Source organism: Mytilus edulis, chromosome 8 (genome assembly GCF_963676685.1).
Source record: "Mytilus edulis chromosome 8, xbMytEdul2.2, whole genome shotgun sequence".
NCBI classification, from domain to species: Eukaryota; Metazoa; Mollusca; class Bivalvia; order Mytilida; family Mytilidae; genus Mytilus; species Mytilus edulis.
Genome location: NC_092351.1, coordinates 70,325,233 through 70,340,088, shown reverse-complemented (window position 1 = coordinate 70,340,088; position 14,856 = coordinate 70,325,233). Strand labels below are relative to the sequence as shown.

The 14,856-nt window shown below is 32.1% G+C and overlaps 1 protein-coding gene across 25 annotated transcripts in view; it reads right to left on the bottom strand.

The window, feature by feature from the left end:
* The window catches only part of LOC139486155 (C-Jun-amino-terminal kinase-interacting protein 4-like), a 76,776-nt gene that overhangs the window by 16,288 nt on the left and 45,632 nt on the right, over window positions 1-14,856 (bottom strand). For all 25 annotated transcript variants that reach the window (XR_011655488.1, XM_071270916.1, XM_071270922.1 and 22 more), the window contains 6 exons: window positions 14,099-14,179; window positions 13,655-13,722; window positions 12,956-13,107; window positions 12,409-12,580; window positions 11,520-11,633; window positions 9,740-9,925 (listed from right to left, as the gene is read on the bottom strand). Coding sequence is in view for 24 of the 25 variants with exons in the window: in XM_071270916.1 (XP_071127017.1) it covers window positions 9,740-9,925; window positions 11,520-11,633; window positions 12,409-12,580; window positions 12,956-13,107; window positions 13,655-13,722; window positions 14,099-14,179 (773 nt within the window). In the remaining variant the exon portion in view is untranslated. The remainder of the gene's footprint in view (window positions 1-9,739; window positions 9,926-11,519; window positions 11,634-12,408; window positions 12,581-12,955; window positions 13,108-13,654; window positions 13,723-14,098; window positions 14,180-14,856) is intronic.

The window sequence follows — 14,856 nt, the reverse complement described above, 5'->3', positions numbered from 1 at the left end:
ATGATGGATGGCTGTTTAAGGTCCAGGACCCTGCTTTATGCTAGTGCTCGTTCACAAGAGGATATGTTACTTATATATCCTTTAGGCAAAGTTGACTTTTTTATAAGCATTCATATTTTTAATAAGCTTTGAATTTTCAAATATTTTGGCCTGGAAGAAACATTGATCATCAAAATGTGCATCATGTGCAGAAAAATTGGTACTGTTTATGTTATTAGACAGTTGCGACAGTTGCTTTAGGACCTTCAGGTTTTTCTTCACTCAAATTATCAGATATTTTTAGTTTCCAAATTAGGTCTTTAGAATACCTAAGCACTGTTAATTTAGAAACATATCACTATTCTATCAATATGTTGTAACCAGATGCTCCGCAGGGCGTAGCTTTATACGACCGCAGAGGTTGAACCCTGAACGGTTGGGGCAAGTATGGACACAACATTCAAGCTGGATTCAGCTCTAAATTTGGATTGTGATTAAATAGTTGACACAGCATAGGTTTCTGACACAGAATGAATGTGTTCTAATGAACTTAAAATTTTTGTTTTCTCTTAGAGCAATTCACTATGCTGTTGAATATTAATCCTCTCAAAACAAGAATGTGTCCTCAGTACACGAATGCCCCACTCGCACTATCATTTTCCATGTTCAGTGGACCGTGAAATTGGGGTAAAAACTCTAATTTGGCATTAAAATTAGAAAGATCATATCATAGGGGACATGTGTACTAAGTTTGAAGTCGATTGGACTTAAACTTCATCAAAAACTACCTTGACCAAAAACTTTAACCTGAAGCGGGACAGACGGACGGACGAACGGACGGACAAACGAACGGACGCACAGACCAGAAAACATAATGCCCCTCTACTATCGTAGGTGGGGCATAAAAATGTTTGAAGAAATTTTCTTTTTTATTTATGAAATTTCAAATGAGAAAAATTGAACCCAATTTTTTTAATCACATCCCCCTTTCCCTTATTCCAAAACTAATCTCAATTAAAATTTCTAATGGAGTTTGCAACAATAACTACTCATTTAAATACATCATAAAATATTAAGATGTAAAAAAAACTGCTTGTTATCACTGAATGTTATTTATTATAATTTATCAGTTGGTAGTAAAAAGTGAATATACATTGTATATTGTATATAACAAAGATTTAAGTTGATTCTGGACAAAGAAAGATAACTCCAATTAAAAAAAAATCTTGCTATTGCACAATATTTTGCAATTAGATATTTCTTGCTTACTATTCTGGACAAAGAAAGATAACTCTAATTAAAAAAAAATTTTGCTATTTCACAATATTGTGCAATTAGATATTTCTTGCCATTGCGCAATACTGTGCAATTGAAAAGACTTGCTATTGCACAATACTTAATATAATAATTTTAGATCCTGAATTGGACCAACTTGAAAACTGGGCCCATAATAAAAAATCTAAGTACATTTTTGGATTCAGCATATCAAAGAACCCCAAGATTTCAATTTTTGTTGAAATCAGACTAAGTTTAATTTTGGACCCTTTGGACTTTAGTGTAGACCAATTTGAAAACAGGACCAACCAGGTGCTCCGCAGGGCGCAGCTTTATACGACCGCAGAGGTCGAACCCTGAACAGTTGGGGCAAGTATGGACAAAACATTCAAGCGTGATACAGCTCTGAATTTGGATTGTGATCAAATTTTTGACATTACATGGGTTTTTTTACACAAAACAAATGTCAAGATTTTACAAATCAATTAAAGATTTCTTCTTATTTAAATCTAAAATTAAATAGTTGACACAGCATAGGTTTCTGACACAGAATGAATGTGGTCTAATGAACTTAAAAGTTTTTTTTTGCCTTTGAGCAATTCACTATGCTGTTGAATATTAATCCTCTCAAAACAATGTTTGAAGAAATTTTCTTTTTATTTATGAAATCTGAAATGAGAAAAATTTAACCCCCCCCCCCTTTTTTCACATCCCCGTTTCCCTTTTTCCAAAACTGATATCAATTCAAATTTCTAATGGAGTTTGCAACAATAACTACTCTTTTAAATACATCATAAAATATTAAAATGTAAAATAAAGTGCTTGTTATCACTGAATGGTAAAGATTGGTTGGTAGTAAAAGTGAATATACATTGTTTATTGTATAAAACAATAAAAAAAACTTCATCAGCAACATTTTATATTGGCAAATTTCCAATGAAGTTATTTACATAAAGTTATTGGCAAATAAAAATAGAAAATGACATCATAGTCATGTCTGGCAAATTTCCAACATACATTATCTAAAACATTTTAGATAAGATAAGGAAAAAAAGCTTCATCAGCAACATTTTATATTGGCAAATTTCCAATGAAGTTATTTACATAAAGTTATTGGCAAATAAAAATAGAAAATGACATCATAGTCATGTCTGGCAAATTTCCAACATATATTATCAACTACTATTCTATACAAAGAAAGATAACTCCAATTGAAAATTAATTGCTATTGCACAATATTGTGCAATTAGATATTTCTTGCTATTGTGCAATACTGTGCAATTGAAAATTTCTTGCTATTGCACAATACTTGATATGGAATCCTGATTTGGACCAACTTGAAAACTGGGCCCATAATCAAAAATCAAAGTACATATTAAGATAAAGCATATCAAATAAGCCCAAGAATTTAATTTTTGTTAAAATCAAACTTAGTTTAATTTGGACCCTTTGGACCTTAATGTAGACCAATTTGAAAACTGGACCAAAAATTAAGAATCTACATACACAGTTAGATTTGGCATATCAAAGAACCCATTTATTCAATTTTTGAAGAAATCAAACAAAGTTTAATTTTGGACCCCCATTTGGACCAACTTGAAAACTAGGCCAATAATTAAAAATCTAAGTACATTTTTAAATTCAGCATATCAAAGAACCCCAAGGATTCAATTTTTGTTAAAATCAAACTAAGTTTAATTTTGGACCCTTTGGACCTTAATGTAGACCAATTTGAAAACGGGACCAAAAATTAAAAATCTACATACATAGTTAGATTCGGCATATCAAAGAACCCCAATTATTCAATTTTTGATGAAATCACACAAAGTTCAATTTTGGACCCTTTGGGCCACTTATTCCTAAACTGTTAGGACCAAAACTCCCAAAATCAAACCCAACCTTCCTTTTATGGTCATAAACCTTGTGTTTAAATTTCATAGATTTCTATTTACTTATACTAAAGTTATGGTGCAAAAACCAAAAATAATGCTTAATAGGGCCCCTTTTTGGCCCCTAATTCATAAACTGTTGAGACCTCAACTCCAAAAATCAATCCCAACCTTCCTTTTGTGGTCATAAACCTTGTGCTAAAATTTCATTGATTTCTATTTACTTATACTAAAGTTATTGTGCGAAAACCAAGAATAATGCTTATTTGGGCCCTTTTTTGGCCCTTAATTCCTAAACTGTTGGAACCAAAACCCCCAAAATCAATCCCAACCTTCCTTTTGTGGTCATAAACCTTGTGTCAAAATTTCATAGATTTCTATTCACTTAAACTAAAGTTATAGTGCGAAAACCAAGAAAATGCTTATTTGGGCCCTTTTTGGCCCCTAATTCCTAAAATGTTGGGACCAAAACTCCCAAAATCAATACCAACCTTCCTTTTGTGGTCATAAACCTTGTGTTAAAATTTCATAGATTTCCATTCACTTTTACTAAAGTTAGAGTGCGAAAACTAAAAGTATTCGGACGCCGGACGACGACGACGACGACGACGCAGACGCCAACGTGATAGCAATATACGACGAAAAATTTTTCAAATTTTGCGGTCGTATAAAAATGAAGAATCTACATACACAGTTAGATTTGGTATATCAAAGAACCCCAATTATTCAAACAAAGTTTAATTTTGGACCCCGATTTGGACCAACTTGAAAACTGGGCCAATAATCAAGAATCTAAGTACATTTTTAGATTCAGCATATCAAAGAACCTAACTGATTCATTTTTTGTCAAAATCAAACTAAGTTTAATTTTGGACCCTTTGGACCTTAATGTAGACCAATTTGAAAACGGGACCAAAAGTTAAGAATCTACATACACAGTCATGACAGTTAGATTCGGCATATCAAAGAACCCCAATTATTCAATTTTGATGAAATCAAACAAAGTTTAATTTTGGACCCTTTGGGCCCCTTATTCTGTTGGGACCAAAACTCCCAAAATCAATACCAACCTTCCTTTTATGGTCATAAACCTTGTGTTTAAATTTCATAGATTTCTATTTACTTATACTAACGTTATGGTGCGAAAACCAAGAAAAATGCTTATTTGGGTCCCTTTTTGGCCCCTAATTCCTAAACTGTTGGGACCTAAACTCCCAAAATCAATACCAACCTTCCTTTTGTAGTCATTAACATTGTGTTTAAATTTCATTGATTTCTATTTACTTAAACTAAAGTTATTGTGCGAAAACCAAGAATAATGCTTATTTGGGCCCTTTTTTGGCCCCTACTTCCTAAACTGTTGAAACCTAAACTCCCAAAATCAATCCCAACCGTTCTTTTGTGGTCATAAACCTTGTGTCAAAATTTCATAGATTTCTATTAACTTAAACTAAAGTTATAGTGCGAAAACCAAGAAAATGCTTATTTGGGCCCTTTTTGGCCCCTAATTCCTAAAATGTTGGGACCAAAACTCCCAAAATCATTACCAACCTTCCTTTTGTGGTCATAAACCTTGTGTTAAAATTTCATAGATTTCCATTCACTTTTACTAAAGTTAGAGTGCGAAAACTAAAAGTATTCGGACGCCGGACGACGACGACGACGCCGACGCCGACGCCAACGTGATAGCAATATACGACGAAAAATTTTTCAAATTTTGCGGTCGTATAAAAAATAGTACAGCCCTTGTGATACATGCCAGATTATCATAATCAGAAGTTTAGATCCAGGGACAAACAAAACATGTTGTCTAGAAATTTTAAAATTTGAACTCTTTTGACAATACCCTTCTTGACAGTATGACAAATAAAGCTGATCATCTATATTAGTCTATTGTACGTCTGAAGAAACATGCTGAACTGAAGTCTCGAAGGAGTCTGAGAAACATTGTAAATGCTTTCGATTCAAATAATGGATTTCTTTCTGTCTGAATCAATCTGTCAGATACAGAACTAGCATTATTATAAAGTAACAGCATGATTGTGACTACCTCTAAGTAACATCGGTCTCTTATCTAGCCGAGGTCACAAAAGTTATCAGAGACGGAGAGAGAACCAATGTAATCAGTTTACAATAGACTAATAAATAATCATTTAATGTTTATCTCCAAGTCAGAAAATATCTAATAAGGAAGTAAACCAGACAGTGTTTACACTTTATCTAAATGTGATTTCAGAAAAGTCATGTTTTTATATCATTCTCCTCATTAGGGATACCATATGACTATTGACTGTATGGAAGCATAGCCACTCATTAAATCAGGTCTTTTGTACAGTTTTATTGCCAAAATCTGCCATCTAAGCTAATGAATGATAACATTAATATCCTTATATGTAAATGTGATTACTGTACTGTATAATCAAGACTAAGCTTTTGTTTTTTGTTTAACATATTTGGCTTTGTTATTGTTTTTGTTTAGACTTATAAACATATTTAATTTTCATGTTTTTTTTTTTTACTTTTTGGGACTATCAAGTTGAAAATATTTATTTTCTTACAACAAAACAAAAAAAACAAAATTTACATGGGAATATTTTCATGAATCTATCTTAATTTCTAAATAAATCCCAACTTCAAAAATTTCTCTAGTTTACAAATTGGTAGAATTTTATGATGTCTCATTCATTCAACATCCATTTTCAAATAGAGGACAGACAGCATCAAATAAAGCTTAAAACATAATAAATGCACAACTTAATCAATTGGAATGCATAGAAAAATTCATTAATAACAATACAAATTTCACTGTGAAAGTTTTATGACCACAATCTATATATCAAATCAAATTGCTTATTCTCAAATACATGGCTTAAAATACATTTCCATGTACTATTTAGTTAAAACATATTTATTTATAGTGGATTGGGAAACAAGTTTTGCAACTTATATTTATCCCTTTCCACTTTGCAGGTGTGAGTACTGCCTTGTAGTGGCATTAGTCCGCAATTTTTTCGAAATCTACAAGGGTGTCTTTAACGTGCAAGAGATATGGCTTTCTCTTAACACGGGTCAGCCATTTATCATCCCCTTCTGACGGACTATCATCGCTTCCTCAAGACCATACTCTCAAATGGTGTCAAGGGAGAGCCGAAAATTCAGTCCCTTAAATTTTCATCCTGGAACGGGAATCGAACCAGGAACCTTTGTGTTAGTTTAATACTTTATTGAAAAGCACTTTACGCCCAATTGGCTTAAAACATTATACATAATATACAGTTTACATATATAAAACAATGAAAATAAACAATGCAGACACTTTGAACTATAATCCTGGTCTTTCTTTAAATCAATATATATAAATATATATATATATAAGAGATTCAAATTATATCAAGGACTCCCTGCCCTCAGTCTTAGTGACTTTTTTAAAAAGGAGCCTAATTTGCAAGTGTCCTGTTTTGTTTCAGGATTGAGGATATGTTTTAATTTATCTATATCATTTAAGTTATTATATTTATTTTCATTTAAAAATTCTTTTCTTAATTGTTCATTTGTTTTACATTTAAAAAAGAAATGAAACTCATTATCTAGTACATCACAATGTGTACATAGTCTTAAATCTCTGGGAATTTTTCTGATTAGTACTCCGATGCACTAACCACTACACTACGGCTCTCTCTAATCCTCATACAGCTAAACTTTGCAAATAGGAGCAATCTATAGAATATAGCATAAGATTCAAGATTCCTATCCTTAAAAAAACTACTTGTTCCATGAAATTCCAATATTAAAAGTCTTAAGGAACTTAGTGTCAAATTGGCTATCAAATCTCAAGCAAGTTGCGGCTAATTTTAATTACTTTTGAAAGCCTTGAATTAAACTAATTCTCAAGGGAATTTCAAATTAAGTAGACGCATTCTGCCTCCGGTTTATTAGATCGATAATTCACATTTAGAAGAATGAAAAACATTGATCTTATTAACCGACAATATGCAGCGCTTTAGACTACAATATAAGGATGAAAATAATCTGCAAATTAAAACTGTTGCAGATGCATGATTTACAGAACTCTTGAAGAAATAATTCATCCATACTTATAACAACGAATTGCTCTATAACTAATTAAATCCATAAAATGTTCTGTACTATAAAAAATCTAATTAGTTTCGCCTTATTACTTTGATCAATAGTTTTGCCCTTTGGTCTATCTTGTAAGTTCTCAGCGACTTTTTGATCTGTGATTAAATTATTCTGATAAATTGATTTTTTCTTCAAAACTTTGTTTTCTTCTCTATTTTCCATTATGAAACACAAATGTAATAAAGATAATGGCCATCATTATACGATCTAATTAACGCTTTAGATATGATCCTAGTTTAATGTTTTAAATTTGTGTTCTGCTCTAATCTTCTTTTATTTGTAAATAGTCTTAGACAACATTTTTACCTATTTGATGGGTCTTTTGCTTGACTTTTAATAATGCATCATTTTGATAAAATTTTGTATTACTACAAAAATCCAATTAGTGCTGACATCTATTTGATCTGATATTAATTATACCTTGTTATACATATAGAATAACCATACATTGTCTCGAAATATAAGTGTTATTTGTACAAGGCTTAGAAACAGGTAGAAAGGGAGGCTGTTCTGAGCATTTCTACCTGTTTCAAGCCGAGTACAAATAATATTCATATTTCGAGACAATGTATGGTTATTCTATATGTATAGTAACTCTTATAACTGTTCTAAATGAAGTATTTAAATAGGGTAAAAACCTTCATTTCTTAAATTTGAGCGGAAGACGTAAAATTTCCGTGAACCTTTATGTATTATTGACGTCATAAATAAAACTCTACGGAAACGCTTTGTCAACTTCATAAACAAGGTGTTATACGGTCAATGACTGTATATCACATATGAATATACGGTCAATGCAATTTGACTGCTCAAACAGCACAGCTGCAGTATATTTAAATTCAAGGAGATGTGGTATGAATACCAATGAGACAACTATCCACCCTAGTCCAAATAACATGGATGTAAGCAACTATAGGTCACTGTGCCTTTAACAATAAGCAAAACTCGTACATTTTAGACAGATATAAAAGGCCACAACATGACAAAATGTGAAAGGGCGCAAGTTCCATATCAGGAAAGTCACCTCCCAAAACATCAATATAATAATAATAATAAATGTGAAACAAATCAAACGAGAAAAGCAACTTGCAAAAACAAGAATACACCTTATAATAATTCCATTCAACCAAAAAAAAGCTAATCTATTGCTAATAGAAACAGAACTAACCATACAATTTGTCATTGTCCAATGAACCCTTGAAATGAGGTCAAAGTCATTTGATACCTGAACAACTAACAATAATTTTTTATACATAAAATATAGTTGAGGACAGTATTTGAGAAACACAATTATTCTGGAAAACTTAATATTTGACCTTTGAACTATTAAAATGAGACCAAGGTCAGGCTAAACAGATATGTACACCTCACAATCATTATATACACCAAATAAAGATGACCTATTGTATATATGGTATAAGACATGGACCAAACTTCAGAAACTTAACATTTACCACTGAATCATAAAATGAGGTCTAGTCTAGGTCAAATGATACCTGCAAGAAGGACATGTACTTCTTACAATATAATACCATACAACAAAATACAGTTGACTTATTGCTTAAAATATTTGAGAAACAGTCCAAAACACAAAAAACTTAACATTGACCAATGAATCTCGATGGAGATGCTGTCACAGTCAATTTCAATTGACTCAGCATTTAATCTCAAAGCAATACATGTATAATAATGTTTCCATAATAAAAGAACGTTAATAAATATAGTGACATTAATAATGGTGAAATGGAAAACAGCAGTAAAAGTTATGTCACTTCTGTAAATCGCTGACATGTACTATGGATTCATGTTTTTGTGGGATACCAATTTTTCATGGATTTCGTTGGTAAAGGTGAACCTCAAATTTAAAATTTCAATGAAGTGTAAATTTTGTGTATGTTAGTATTCTGACATTGACAAACCACAAAATCAAATATCCACAAAAATTAATACCTGTAAAAACTAGACATAATTGAGATGGGTGCCACCTCTGTGGGCCTCACTGTGAATAAGGTGTTGTAAAAAATTGTGCATCTTTACCATAGAACATAGGGGAGGTCACCTGAAACCTGTTCTACATTTGTTGTAAGTTCCATCAAAAGTCTAGCCATTACCAGTACAGAGCATTTGTTTTAACAAGGAACACAGTCTGTACCTTTAGCCCTGTACTTAAATCTAGTAAACAATTATTTGCAGGGAAGAGATATTCTGTTTACTTATGTAGGACAAATGTTGCAATTTCTGATTCCTGCTAGTAGCTGAAAAAGTTTTTGGTACAGACCCGGAACATGAGCAGGCAGACATACTGACAGAAGGATTGATGGATGGACAGACAAGACAGATGGATACAGTGATTCCTATATACCCTCAAACAGGCTGGGGGAATACTATATTAACCAGAAATGTGGGTTTTTGTGGGCAAAATAATCATCATAGAAATAAAATGTCAACAAACTTACCTGGTACTGAGACAAAGAATTTAACAGCATCCCGATGTCCATGGAATGACAACTGAGCCTGGGCCATTGTACAATACGGTATAAAACTCCCTGGAGTAACACTGTCTGTTTTGTTATCACTATAAACACGAATAATTCCTCCTGGTCGTCCACCGCTGGATGCTGATGACACGGTCTGTTTGTTACCTAAAACACAGTACAAAGGATGATGAAGAAAGTGTAAGGTAAATAGCTACAAGACAGTCAGGAAGACCATACTTTATAATGGTTTTCTTTTATAAATTTTGACTTGGATAGAGAATTGTCTCATTGGCACTCATTCCACATCTTCTTATATCTATGACAGTAATCCAACGACAACAGTACAATAGAATTCAAGCTTGTTCATGACAAATAAAATTTCTGTTCTATTGGTTAACCTAGGTCTTAAAGACAAAAATTATGAAAGAGGCCAAGGATCAATGTCATTGTGACCTGACTTTAGTATATCTATATGATACATCCCAATACCATGATGCAACTGAATAATAAAAATTATGTTACACGAGTTATGTGCAGGACAGGCATTTTACAAGGTTTTACTATCAATACCACAAAGTGAAGGCCAGAGAGACCTAGTTTTTGTATATGACACAACCCCAACCCATGATGCAACTGCATACCAAGTTTGGTTAATCTTAGTCATACAGTACAAATGTTATGGCCTTGGACAGAAGGATATGGTAATTCCTATATACCCCTATATACTTTGTTTGAAGTGGATATAAAAAGTTTCCTTCTATTCGGGGATTGATAAAAATGTGCTAATTTTTTGTATTTACTTAATTACTTAAGAAATATTGAGCTGATCTAAAAGTGTAATTGTTTTCAAAAATATGCCTTTTAAAAGTTTTTTGTTGTGTTAATATAATTATAATGATTAGATAACATGTACTATGTTTGTGGTTAATATAACTTGACAATTTTAGGAAGTAATCAATTTAAATTTTGTGGTATGCTTGGATATAAAAAAGTGCCTTCTGACCTCCATCCCCATTTTTTTTTTTAGACAAACCTTTTATTGTTTATCACATCATGTATCATGGGATGGGGATGTGTCATTTTCTTTAGATGTTTTCTTTTAACAAATCAATTACTGGACCACAGTAGGTCTAAATGCTATGCTGATGCAACCCATTTTTATCAGAAATTTATTATGACGCACTGTTTTCGTGTATACTTAATTTCAAATTTGTTTTTATTCACAAAATTAATTAATGTTTGTTATTTATAAAAGTGTGTTGTGCATGTTAAAATTATATTATATATTATAACTACATATTTTCCAAATATATCATTCATTCTTATTTGCATGTTTTCTCTTTCACAAACTGCATACATGTATATGGATAAGGGTACGACAAAAATGCTTATGTATTCACCCTTATTGTTATATATGGTGACCTATAGTTGTTAACTTCTATGCCAGTTGGTCTCTGGTGGAGAGTTGTCTCATTGGCAATCATACAACATCTGATTTTTATATTTCTGGAATTTCAGTACAGTACACTTGCAACACTGCTACAATGGGTTTCAGTACAGTTAATATAACAAAAGAATGCACAAGCTGCTTTACTTAGAATTTAGATAAAGTTTTCATCACGTATTGTACAATCTCAATAATATCAATGACCTGTGAAAATAAGGTCAAGGTCAGACCAAGCTGCACAGACATGTACAACTTACAATCATTCCCTAAACCAAATAATGTTGACTTATTGCTTATAGTTGTATAACTTACTTTCAGACAAAGGCACAGATATAACCACACCATTGCCGGTTCCTATCCAAAGTCTCTGACATGAGATCAACATTGATGTTATCCTTACAAACGAGAAACCAAGCTTTCCAGTTCCTGTAAAATAAAAGAGCAAATTTTGTGTTTAGAAAAAGAACCTATTAGTTTTATTCAGCATAATGTTGATAAGATTTAGGAAACATAAAATTAAACAATAAAGATCTAGCAACCTGGGAATCTGAAAACAGTCAAATCTTTTTATACATCTATATGCCTTGCTGCCAAAGAACTTGTGATTGATTTCTGTATAACAAGTAAAGGTTTCTATCTTTTGCTAGACATTTTTTCTGTTTTGTATATAAACCACTTGAAAACATATGAAAGGGAGATAATCTTAGTTGTGCATGTTTTTGTTTGTTTATAAACTTATCTCCCTTTTATTTCAGTAATTTAGAAACAACTGTAGAACTTTTTGGATTACTAGTGCACAATAACTTTTGGTGATAAAACAAAGTAATAATCAATCGTTCATAAGTAAAAACTAATTACTTGTCATTATAAAAGAAGTTTTCATATTCATGTCAAACTTTTTTGGGGCCATCAGTATTATGAAAGAACTTCTTCAGAACTAAAACTATTTCTTTACCAGAAACAGTTACAATACAATTGAAAGTTACCAATTCTGCTGTACATTATAAATCATACATGCTATATATATATAGAATTACTATCTCAAGAAAACTAAGAAATAACACATATCATGAAACAGTGGCCTGATACCTAACACTTATGTAAAATATAGCTTCAAGTATCAAACTTTCGAGATATCTTCTTTATATTCATCTACTGGTTAAGGCTGTTTTTGTTTTTAAAAGGCATACAATTTATTTACCTAACATCTTGCTAACATAAGGTTCTATGTCCACGTCCTGGAGATGTTGATGTGTGTAGGCATGGTATAAACGTAAGGTACTGTCTAGTCTTATAGATACCCATACACCATCGCCCAACCATGCTAACTGTCTCACTTGACTTTCTTTTCTTGGATGTGCATCAAAAGTTTTCTATAATATAAAATGTTACTTAGATAATATACACAACACATATATGAGGGGTTGAGAAAAGTAGGATTCTAACAAAAGTCAAATAACTTCCAATTGAATTGAAATTTTAAAATAATCAACTTTTGCAAGTACAACATAAACTAATCGCCTAGAAATGAAATTAAAATTATCTCTGGTTTATATACTATGGTTTATATACTATGGTTTATATACTATGGTTTTTATACTATGGTTTATATACTATGGTTTTTATACTATGGTTTATATACTATGGTTTTTATACTATGGTTTATGGTCATAGAGAATGTGGTGCAAATAGAATAATTTCAGCTTGTCCTGAAATATAATTTGGCCATTAACACACAAACTACATACCATAATAGACATGGATTCTGGGTCGACTACATGTATTTTGTTCCTGTATCCACACCACACATGGTTGTTAGCTATCACAGACATACACCGTATAGAATGATGGGGTTTACCAAGATCTAACAAATGGTAGTTCTGTAGGTCCCATTGTCCATCTGTTCCAAAAACAAACAAAAATCTTTTTAAAAGCACCATTATCATAAATACAGGAATGTATCTTTTATCATGCATTATAAAGAGATTGCTTCATGTATCTGAGGGTCTGCATTGTTTCTTTATTAAAAATGAGAGTGTTGAGAAACTAATGATGGTTTTCATTTGATTTCTCAGCTCATTATACTTTGATAGTTTCAACAGTATTTATGGTTGAAAAATTATATCAATAACATAGTATAATTTAACATTGCAGTCAAATATGGGATTCAGAAACAAGTTTGAAATCTGTCCTCTGAAATTATAGTTTTTTATTTGTTGTTCTTCTGTGCACAAATATGGGTTTATTGACATGGAACTCTCAAACTGGTAAGCTTTTCTTTCATGAAGTAGGACTCTCTTGGACTTTTAAATCAACAGCAATAAATCTTGTTTCTTAGCTTTAATTTTTTTTTCATAATTCATCATATAACTTGGCTTCATAATCTTTTACCATAGGTTAAAATTACTTTAATTGATTTCTATTCTTGACATTAAGATTTATTTTACCTATAGCTCTATGGAATATTGCAACTTTCCCATTGGCCAATGCCACTAATACTCTTCCCTTTACATGTCTAAAAAGAAAACAATGTAAGTAGTTTAATAGTAAAAATCTGGACAATAACAATCAAGGGGAGATAATTCCTCACCATTATTGTTTACTTCAAAGAGACAAAATTTAATTTTTCATTCTATTGCTATTTACCTCAAATATGCTTTTAAAAATATTGCCTAATAAAATTTTCTGTCATCATCTATCATGGATGCATATCCAATGGCAATAAGATGTTCAGAAAAATTATTTTCCTTCAACTTTTTTTTTATTTGAAAAATCGAGAGCAAAAATTCTTCTGAATATTTACAAAAAAACAATCTGAAGTAACAAAAGTAAACACACTACATTCTACGTCGGATTATTATACACAATGATACATAATAGGTGTGACTTACACAATATTTAACACAGCATCTTCTAACTTGACTGAGTGTAAACATCTTCTCCATTGTGATACTGCAGAGTGAACGTATAAACTGAAAAAATAAAAACAGTTTTGACAATTATTGCTAATTTTGTTTGTTTTTTTATACCAATTTGGTGGATTGAGGAAATATTTTCTAGATACATGATTTTGTGGATTTGCCCAAGTATATTTGCCCAAGTCTATTCGCCCAAGTCTATTTGCCCAATTCTATTTGCCAAAGTCTATTCACCCAAGTCTATTTGCCCAAGTCTATTCTCCCAAGTCTATTTGCCCAAGTCTATTCGCCCAAGTCTATTCGCCCAAGTCTATTCGCCCAAGTCTATTTGCCCAAGTCTATTGATCCAAGTCTATTTGCCCAAGTCTATTCACCCAAGTCTATTCGCCCAAGTCTATTTGCCCAAGTCTATTCGCCCAAGTCTATTTGCCCAAGTCTATTCGCCCAAGTCTATTTGCCAAAGTCTATTCACCCAAGTCTATTTGCCCAAGTCTATTCTCCCAAGTCTATTTGCCCAAGTCTATTCGCCCAAGTCTATTCGCCCAAGTCTATTCGCCCAAGTCTATTCGCCCAAGTCTATTTGCCCAAGTCTATTGATCCAAGTCTATTTGCCCAAGTCTATTCACCCAAGTCTATTTGCCCAAGTCTATTCTCCCAAGTTTATTCGCCCAAGTCTATTTGCCCAAGTCTATTCGCCCAAGTCTATTTGCCCAAGTCTATTCGCCCAAGTC